Source organism: Ostrea edulis, chromosome 6 (assembly GCF_947568905.1).
Source record: "Ostrea edulis chromosome 6, xbOstEdul1.1, whole genome shotgun sequence".
Taxonomy (NCBI): Eukaryota; Metazoa; Mollusca; class Bivalvia; order Ostreida; family Ostreidae; genus Ostrea; species Ostrea edulis.
In genome coordinates this window covers 71669287-71680106 of record NC_079169.1, presented here as the reverse complement: position 1 = coordinate 71680106, position 10820 = coordinate 71669287, and the positions used below count along the sequence as shown (strand labels likewise).

The 10820-nt window shown below is 36.6% G+C and overlaps 1 protein-coding gene across 1 annotated transcript; it reads right to left on the bottom strand.

Moving 5' to 3' along the window:
- Window positions 1-8975: 8975 nt before the first annotated feature.
- LOC130047317 (neuronal acetylcholine receptor subunit alpha-7-like) lies at window positions 8976-10336 on the bottom strand. The gene has a single exon (XM_056141985.1). The coding sequence runs from the start codon at window positions 10334-10336 to the stop codon at window positions 9317-9319; it is 1020 nt and encodes a 339-aa protein (XP_055997960.1). The 3' UTR covers window positions 8976-9316.
- Between the last annotated feature and the right edge of the window lie 484 nt (window positions 10337-10820).

The following is a 10820-nucleotide window of genomic DNA, read 5'->3' as shown; positions in this document are numbered from 1 at the left end:
AGGAATTCCTTTGTGTGAATTTGTCATGGCTATTAAAAGTAACAAATGACTAGAAAAACTAATATCAAATAATCTTGCATAACAATTAATTGGCTGGGCATAAATCTGGCTAATGAATATAAATTGAATAGTTAATGTTTAAAACAGGCTGACTAATCACATGAACTATTTACTGTAAACGAAATCCTGTTTCCCTACGCACATGCGCACATCCACCATAAAAATCACCGTTTTCTCCTTGCACTGAATACACCAACACTCCGTTAATACCAGTATGTAATTTGTCGAAATTGTCAGATACAGTGTATTATCATTCTTTTTTTTTTCTTTACAGTTTATGAAAATGACAAATTTGCAAAATTACAAATTTTGTCTGGTTTCCTACATAAAAAAAAATTACTGGTTTAATACGGCACATATACCTTAAAAAGAGCCATTAATACCATCAAAACTGTACTTTTAGATGCATTTTAAGTATAATTAGATTGATCCCAGTTTCCAATATATCAACAACATTCAACACTGCGTGAAACTAGGACTCTCACTCTTCACAACACATTAATGACATAGAAAAGCACTGAGAAAATATTGCAACCTAAAATTAACAGGAAAAAAATTATATCCAATTGCGCTCCGCTTAGTCTACATTTATTCCCAGCACAAAACGTTTTGTTCTTTCCTTCTTTGTGAATAGAAAAATGGAAATGAACAAACAAAACAGGGGTCTCCAATACAACAACCAACCCACTGACAACAAGTTGTGTTATCAGATACACCGTGAAATACGGAACTTTATCGGAAGATTTCGGCATGGAGTCGTTAATTATTGTCAAGAATACTGCAAAGGTTAAAAAGATGGCCATACAAAAACCCATCTTCTCTCCAGACTCAATTGGTACCCCAAAGCAGAACAAATTCAACACTGATAAGATCATCACGGGTAGTAACAATAGAAATCACGACATAAAAGGGCTTTCTGTCCAGATGTATATGAAAATAGAACTGCTGTTCTATATTGCTGATTGATGGGTCGTAAGACTCTTTAAGAAAAAAATCTTGAGTTCTGAATTTTCCAAACTTCGTTCGGTAAAAGATACCCATCAAGGAAGTGGGAATTCTTCGCATCGAAATGAAGATACTCTGTATCACCATTGAGATTTCCTATTATGATGGAACATACGTGAGAATCAAATGGATAGCTGGTGACATCTATTACACACTGTGAGACAATTTCATATACGAAACAAGCCCTGTAGAATACACTGTCACTTGATCCCCGTTTGCCTTGATGCATTTCTCATTCCCTACGTCATTATAAACGCATATTGATTTTGGTGACCAAATTTTATCGGCTTTTAAGAATATTGAGGTAATATTTTGGTACAAGTACGGATTCCATTGAAGACGGTGGTCAGTCCATTCGAGCACCACCCAGTAAGAACCCGACATTGTTTGACGTTTTTCGTTTATATCTGTTATGTCCGTCACACGTAGATTTATCATAACAGATTTATTCATTTTGACGGACTCAAATGGAGCTATGTCTGGATTCAGTTTATAAATAACATCATTGAATAACTGCAATTTGTTAGATGCTTCCAAATTTCCTAAATATTCCAAAAGCAATTCTATAAAGAGAATTGTCCCACCTCTGGTGTGTCCAGGGGTCCGTGTTTGCCCAACTATATATTTTGTATTGCTTGTAGGAGTTATGAGATTGATCACTGTTCGTTATCTTCACCTTGTTAATGGCAGAACTCTCATTTTTCTGCTTTAATTAGTATATCACAAAAAATCGACGTGAATACAAAGGTTAGATACATGAATACCGCTCATTTTACGTCATTCCACAAGAAGTCGTTCTCTGAATCCTGTAAGGAGTTTTTGTGCGTCCATGATAGTTAACAACAATGAGTGTTGTTAAAATTAATCCGAATGTCCAGGGTAGTTAACAATCAATGTTGTTAAAATTGTTCTGAATGTCCAGGGTAGTTAACAACAATCTTTGTTGTTGAAATTGTTCCGAATGTCTAGGGTAGTTAACAACAATCATTGTTGTTGAAATTGTTCCGAATATCCAGGGGAGTTCATTCTATAATTAGAGGTCGTGTCATCAAGCTAACACTAATTGATGTGGGTAGCACTTGACCTGTGTGTACACAATTGAGGGTACTTAACAACAATCAATGTTGTTAAAATTGTTCCGAATGTCCAGGGTAGTTAACAACAATCAACGTTGTTAAAATTGTTCCCAATGTCCAGGGAAGTTAACAACAATTAATAGTGTTAATATTGTTCCGAATGTCCAGGGTAGTTAACATCAATCAATGTTGTTAAAATTGTTCCGAATGAGCACAGCATGCGAAAGTCGCAAATCTGAATTTAGTGTACAATATTTATATATATATTGTCAACGAACGATCTGTGTCGTCTATTTAAAACGAATTCATACAAATGTGAAGAGTTGTTGTATGACCTACATTTAATATTGTTTGCAGATACAAATCTACTAAAACCAAATTTCCGTTTGATTTATAGAAAAGTTGTGGAACTCGACTGTGATTGGTCACGATAAAACTCATTATAAAGTTATCTCACAACTTAATACCAGTACTGTATAGCAGTATAGCAGACAGACTCAAAGCTTATCTAAAGCTAGGAAATACGATTTATTGATTTACAGTGAAAAACCATTATTTCACTAAAGTGATGTTTGTCAGGACGCTGTTTACTGAAGGTCGTAAACTCTACCAACTAGTCCAGGACGTAATTCAGTTATGAAATATTCTTCAAAGGAATCTTTCTAATTCATACAACAAATATGTAATTTTCAATACTTTACCAAACATGATTTCCTGGATTTGTACGAGGTCTGATTATTTTGCAAATCAATAAATCAAACAATTCCTGGAGGAGATGTACATATTCTGCTGATTCACGTGTACAGTATCTACTCTGCTGATTCACGTGTACGGTATCTATTCTGCTGATTCACGTGTACGGTATCTACTCTGCTGATTCACGTGTACGGTATCTATTCTGCTGATTCACGTGTACGGTATCTACTCTGCTGATTCACGTGTACGGTATCTATTCTACTGATTCACGTGTACGGTATCTACTCTGCTAATTCACGTGTACGGTATCTACTCTGCTGATTCACGTATATGGTATCTACTCTGCTGATTCACGTGTACGGTATCTACTCTGCTAATTCACGTGTACGGTATCTACTCTGCTGATTCACGTGTATGGTATCTATTCTGCTGATTCACGTGTACGGTATCTACTCTGCTGATTCACGTGTACGGTATCTACTCTGCTGATTCACGTGTACGGTATCTATTCTGCTGATTCACGTGTACAGTATCTATTCTGCTGATTCACGTGTACGGTATCTACTCTGCTGATTCACGTGTATGGTATCTACTCTGCTGATTCACGTGTATGGTATCTATTCTGCTGATTCACGTGTACGTTACATATTTTGCTGATTCACGTGTACAATATAGTATCAACAGCACTAAAGAAGATGTTATTTAAGTGTTTTACACATAAACACTTTATACCATGTTTGGCCTCGCTCTGGGGTCAGAATCCCTACCCCGGGGATCATGAAATTTACAATTTTGGAAGAGGCTTTTATGCTCTCCATCACCATGCATTTAGTTTTTCTTACACATATGTGGTTCTTGAGAAGAAGATTTTTGAAAATTGATCAATTTTGGGCAGTTTTTGCCCCGACCTAAGGTCTCAAGGGTGCAGGAATCCTGAAATTTACAATTTATGTTTCCCTTGTTCCAAATATGTTTCATACCAAATTTGAAAAGAATTGGAATGATAGTTATCAAGAAGTTAAAAATGTCTATTGTTCTCACATTTAATAACTGACCATTTTGACCCCACCCTGATATCAAAAATCCTATCCCTGGGATCATCAAATTTACAATTTTGGTAAAGGACTACCTATTCTTTCTATATTTCTATTTACTTTCAATTTAGTTTCAATAGCACTGAAGAAGATGGTATCTAAATGTTTTACACATAAACACTATATGCCAAGTTTGGCCCCGCCCTTTTGTCAGAACCCCTACCCCGGGGATCATAAAATTTACCATTTTGGTAGAAGCTTTCCTGCTCTACGTCACTATGCATTTGGTTTTTCTTACATGTGTATGGTTCTTGAGAAGAAGATTTTTGAAAATTGGTCAATTTTGGGCAGTTTTTGTCCCGACCCTAAGGCCCCAGGGATGCTGGAGACCTGAAATTTACAATTTATGTCCCCCTTGTCACAGTAAGGCTTCATGCTAAATTTGAAGAGAATTGGATTAGTAGTTATTAAGAAGAAGTTAAAAATGTTCCATTGTTAATGCACGACGGACGACGACGAACGACAACCGAAACTCAGGTGACCTACAAAGTGAATAGCGCCATTTTAAAGTCATAAATAAACATCGATGGTCGTGGATAGTGTACTTCGATTTTGAAGTCGATGTGCTTTACTCTCATCGCGTCTATTCTTATATATTTCATTTAAATTGACATCGGAATGCCAATCAAAGAAAGAGAAGTCGGAATAGTAGTACAATTGCTGCACCGTCCCCCACTGGACCAGGGACAAGGGGAAGCATCTGGGAATCGGGCGACAGGCTCAGTGACATTACCCCCACCGATTGACCAAGGGCGGGAGGGGTATGTAATTACTACTCGAGGGGTGGGTTCCAAAATCAGAAAAACACCAGAATCCAGTTAACAAGTTGCGAATGTGGTTCAGACCATCAAGAATAACTCCGCTCGGACCAATATGCCAGGTACATCGGCATTCTTTGAATCCCCCATTTTAGTCGACTCGGTCTAATAGAGAAGTAGACTGATGCATTTATCATTTACAGTAGCAACCCTGCATCTCACCTAGAACTTTTAAAGCATATGCACGGTGTTAGGCTTGGGGCAGGAAGGGGTGGTGGTTTTATGAGCTGGAAGACCTACGATGCCAAAACCTTGCTAAATCATAAGGCGATATTGACTATGAACTCTGGCTTATGAACATGTCACTTGTCAGCTCAACTTCTGGGGTGGGAAGTTCAAGTTTCCCGAAACAAGCAGGGAATATGAAATGTAACAGTTTCAATTTCCAGAGTCTTTGTAACTGACCCCGCTGCTTTTATTTACATAGCTGATGCATTGATGCCCATCCCATCTATCCTTGTCCTAAAGGGGCAGATGATCCCACTGCACAGACACGACAACCATTCCAGTCAAACAATAGGTCCCCTCAGAACCAACCTAATTCTCGTCCCATAACACCAAATACTCCTCCAAATACTAGACCCACTAGACCACAAACAAATCTGGGAATTAGAAAACACACTAATTAAGTTGGAGATGCTTAGAAATACTTACAACACTACTCCCAATAGATTGGAGCAATATTTTTAGAAAGTGAGTTTACCAGAGGATTTCGGTTTTGTTACACAGGCCCCAAAGTAAACAAATAAGTAACCTTTAATTTGGGATAATATTGGGTTAATTTCGTCATTTACCAACAACAAACCTCCGTTTATCTTCATTTGGGGTTATCCCTAAATCTGAAAACGACGTTTGGGGTCTTGGTTTTTTTTTTTTTTTTTTTTTTTTTTTTTTTTTTTTTTTACAAAAACCTTGATTCCCAGAACTCTTCTAACATTTTACGTAGTAACCAAGTCATCTTTTGGAAGATGAATGGTGGTGTTCTGTAGATGTGCAATGAGTTTTTGGAATTTTCTTTTTCCTCTTTAAGGCCCAAATTGGGGTTGAAAAACGATTATTTTTCTATGTTTAAAAAAACCCTGGTTTTCAGAATTCCACTTACAATTCACGCAGTAGGCAATCCTCTTTTGGAAGATGATTGGCGGTTTTCTGTAGATGTGCAATAAGTTTTCGCAATTTTCATTTTCATCCTGGGGGCCAAATGAAGGTTATGATAAAACCCACCACGTTTTTATGGCTAAAGATCCTCCCTGGTTAAATTGTACGCAGTAGCCAAATAATCTATTGGAAGATGATTTGTTGTCCTTTAGTTTTCAGAATTTTCTTTATCACCTTGAGAGGCAAATGAGGTGGAATAACAGTGAACAAAAAACCTGGTACTCAGTGTATTGTGTCATGTACAACATCTATATTTCCTTTGAGGGCTGGAATCTCAACCATTTTAAAGATATTTGAACAATACAAAATGATGGGGGTTGTAATGACCCTGGGGCGCTTGCCTATCAGAATACTGAATGCATATTGATTGATTGATGTTTTTCCAACGCAGTCAACAATTTTTCAGTTATCTGGTGGCGCCCAGTTTTTATTGGTGGAAGAGAAAACCCAGATACAATATACCTGGGAAGAGACCACCGACCTTCTGAAAGTAAACTGGGAAACTTTCTCACTTACCGGCGCGAGGGGGAGTCGAATCCGCGCCGTGTGATTTTGAGCGTGATGCTCTAACCACCCGGCCACGGAGGCCCTGAATGCATATTGATATTTGCAGCAGGAACATATATGTTTTAGGGGTCAGGACCTCTATTGTTTTAAATATATTTCAAAAATTATTAAATAGGGTTTGGGGTGGCTCAAGGACACTTGCCCAACAGAATACTCAATGCATCTTGACATATGTAGCAAAAATACATAAATGTATGGTACAAGGTGTATTATAAGATAAGTATTGTTGCTTTTTTTGCTAGATGCACAAGCACAGCGGAGAGCGTATTTAAAGACAAACACTTGCGGACGGTTATTACTGTCTTAAGACAGCATTTAGTTTAAATTGGATTCCAACAATGTAATTTACTCCAAAGGTAGATAACACAAAGCGAATTATGAATGGTAATTTTGAATGAATATATGTTGCTTTACAATTCATAAAAACAACTAAACAAACTGTCGTTCAAATTGCAGCATCTTCCGTTGATTATAACTTATAGAGAGAGTCAACTAAACTTTTCAAATAAAAATCATAATACACATTTGATAATTAAACCTCAGAACATGTAGCGAATTAAAATTGAATATTTTAAGCCTGACGTAGTTCTTGTTCATGACGTCGCATAAAAGAACAACAAATTGGTGGAACGTAATCGTAAATATAACGCATTTACATATGTATTATACGTAGATAGGGCTTCATACGAACACATTTATATGATAATCATTGTATTACGATATACTCTCTATGGAAGAATTCTGAGGAATACTGAATTTGGACAATGGAATAAATTTGGCCCCAAGCACGCCGAGTTGCTGCAAGTGTTGTGCCTCATTTTGACAATCACTACATCGATCAAGGCCAGTCTTCATAGATGACAATTCCAAAGCAGAGAGTATTTGTGATGAGTGGAATATTTTGCGTAGAGAATCAGTTGTGACACTACCATGACCTTCACGAAGTCCAGATTTGAACCCTATTGACCATATTCAGGGCATCGTTGGCCGTCGCGTTCATCAAAGGACACCGCCAATTCAAACATGAGATGAACTGACGCAGGCACTGCATCCAGAGTGGCAAGCTCTACCACCACATCCAATTCACCCGTCATTCTTGTGAATGGAAGTTACACTAGATACAGAGGAACCCCCTGTTTAGTTTGAAGTTTACAACATTAAGTTTATTTTGTTTTAATAGACATTTGAATCAATAGCTAGAAGCATAATTATTTACTGCAAATTTTCACGTCTTCCTATCTGATTTAATTATTTTATTCTATGAAAAAGATTGACCATGAATACATTTACTGATGGTATTATTTACGTATTTAGGAATCATATGATGCTAATAAAAATAACATTAAAAATTAAAAGCCTTATTAATGTTATTGTGTGACATTAATCATCATAATAGATAAAAACAACAAAAAACTTAAAACTTGTGTTGCGATATTTTGTCCATGTATAAATGTAAGATGAAGATAATGAACAGTGATCAATGTTATAAATGTGAACTTCCCGTAAAATAACACACCGAAGTACGTGTTAACAATTCCGGGAGTCACCCATCAAATGGAAATTACATTATCTAAAATACTAGATTTATCGCTTCGATAATAGTATAATAATTTGTTTTTCAGCTACTTCCGGACAGCAAATAATGACTTGTACATATCAAAACCATTGATTTTATACCTACATCTTAGAATTCGGGTGGGGGGATTTAAACCTACAATTTTTAAAATATTATTTCCACCGAAAGTGCAGTCCGATTAAAATCGGATTCTTTGAATCGATCACATAGATCACTATCTTGTGTGGCGATCTACGCGAGTGGATCAAAGAAACAGATTTTAATCGGATTGACCGAAAGTGTGTATGACAAGCACATTGTCCTACAAAATCAGAAAACAAAATCTCCACTAGTCGATTGGGAAGTGATTTACGTAGTATGTACGTGTATACATCTACATAGCATATAAATGAATTCTCGAGAATATCAGGTTTGAACCAACGTGGTATTATGTTCAGGAATATCACGGAATTTTCTGACTATCTCCGATTCATCGACCTATTGGTTAAATATTCAACTTGTGACATTGGAATCTATTCAGTTTTCTGAACCGTTGAAAGTCAACATTTTGCAAATTCCATGGTCGTTATAATTATCATGTTTGTACGGACAGCCTATGGTTGGGTTGAATGTTTTCTGACGTGTTTCATACCAATTGTTAAGCCGTTCTTTTCATATTGATCTTAATTACGGATTACTCTGTTTACCAGATCAAGACAAAGCGCTTAGGATTGATATAATTGGTCAACATAGGATGCTTTCTCGTTTTAGGCAACTGATCCCATCTCTTGTGTTTCTTGTGGCCAATGTTTGTTCTGCTCTCGATTTTGGATATAATAGGATTTATGAAATCGATCACTGTTTGTTAGCTTAACATTTTCAATCGCACATAATGCTACCTTGTGAATATAAAATATATTTTAAAACACAATGGCTTTGAATTATACAGATTTTTTTTTATTGTTCCATATAATTTTTAATACAAATACACAGTGATCTACAAATGGACTGGTCAAAAGAAACCCCGAGACATTTAATTTTTTTCAAGTTAAAGTTGGAGCAGCTACATGTACTATACCAAATTTATGCATAATATCTAAAACTCTTTGAAAGCTAGGACGTTAAAGTTCACAACACTATTACTGCAAACAAAAGCGTGTCAATTGTCCTTATTACATTTACAGCACAAAACACCGTGTTCGCAGTTCATAACACTATTGATGCATATAGTAACATGTTCATAATTCCTATCATCACCGTTATTACATAAAACACCGTATTCACAAATCATAACACATTTACTATATAGAAAATCACGGAGGCGATGTTGCAAAGAGCAATTTTCAAGAAGAAAATTATATCTAAATGTACTCCATTAAATTGGCATTTCTTCTGAGATGATAATTTTTCGTCATTTTCTTTCTCTTCTCTACTCGAAGCAAAATGAAAATGAGACAACAGCACGGTTGCTTCTAATACAACGATCAACCCACTGATAGCAAGTTGTGTTATCAGGTACACCGTGAAATACGGAACTTTATTGGAAGATTTCGGCATGGAATCGGTAATCATTGTCAAGAATACTGCAAACGTTAAGAAGATGGCCATACAGAAACCCTTCTTCTCTCCAGACTCGATTGGTACCATAAAACAACACAGATTCAACGCGGATAAGATAACTACGGGTATCAGCGTGGTAATGACGACATAAAATGACTTTCTCTTTAACTGTATGTTGAAATTAAAATGATCTTGTGTAATTTGGTTTTCTGAATCGTAGAAACTATTTATGAAAAACGATGTGTTCTGAATGTCCCAAATTTCGTTCGGTTGAAGATACTGAAGAAGGAAGAAGGAATTTTCCTCATCAAATTGAAGAAATTCGCTGTAGAAATTAACGTTTCCAAATACAAGAGAACACATTTGGGAATCAAATGGATAGCTGGTGACATCTATTACACATTGTGAGACACTCTCCAAATATTTCATATACATAATATATCCTACGGAATACACCGTCACAGGATCCTCCTTTGCGTTGATACACTTGTCATTTCCTATTTCATTATATACGCAAATAGATTTCGGCGACCAAATCTTGATAGCATTTACTTGCACAGAGGTAATATTGTTGTACAAGCTCGGGTTCCATCTCAGGCGATAATCTATCCATGATAGCACCACCCAGTATGAACCAGACATCGTTTGTTGTTTTTCGTTAATATCTGATATGCCCATCAGATTTACAGTAATCATAACAGTTATTTCTGTCGTGGCCGATTCAAATGGGGCTATGTCCGGATTCATTTTATATATAACATCATTGAATAATTGTAATCTATTAAGGCTTTCAGATTTTGGAACGCAGTTCGCAGTTCACTATTCGCAATTCAATAGCGAACTGCATTCCAGAACGCAGTTCGCAATTCAAATTTCTATATGCATAAAACAACACCACACTGTAATTATAAGGATGGGGTGCCAGTTACCACCCCAAACAATGTGAAGAAATGGTGATGGTAATCTCTCTAGTTACGGAGATCCGCCCCTCCAATTTTTATGCATAACGCATTACACTTAGTGAATAAACATCGGGTTCGGAATCATCGAAGACCCTTACACAGGGGACTGAAATTTTTATGGTAGGGTGTTAGTGGTCCTCTCTCACCACTGTCAAGAAATGGTGATGTTACTCTCTTTAGTTATGGAGATCCGCTCCTCAGACATTTTTAAATAACGCATTACACTTAGTGAATAAACATCGGGTTCGGAATCATCGAAGACCCCTACC

Excerpts from the sequence above, each read along its gene's own strand:
- LOC130047317 (XM_056141985.1), bottom strand. The coding sequence starts at position 10,336 with ATGAATCCGGACATAGCCCCATTTGAATCGGCCACGACAGAAATAACT.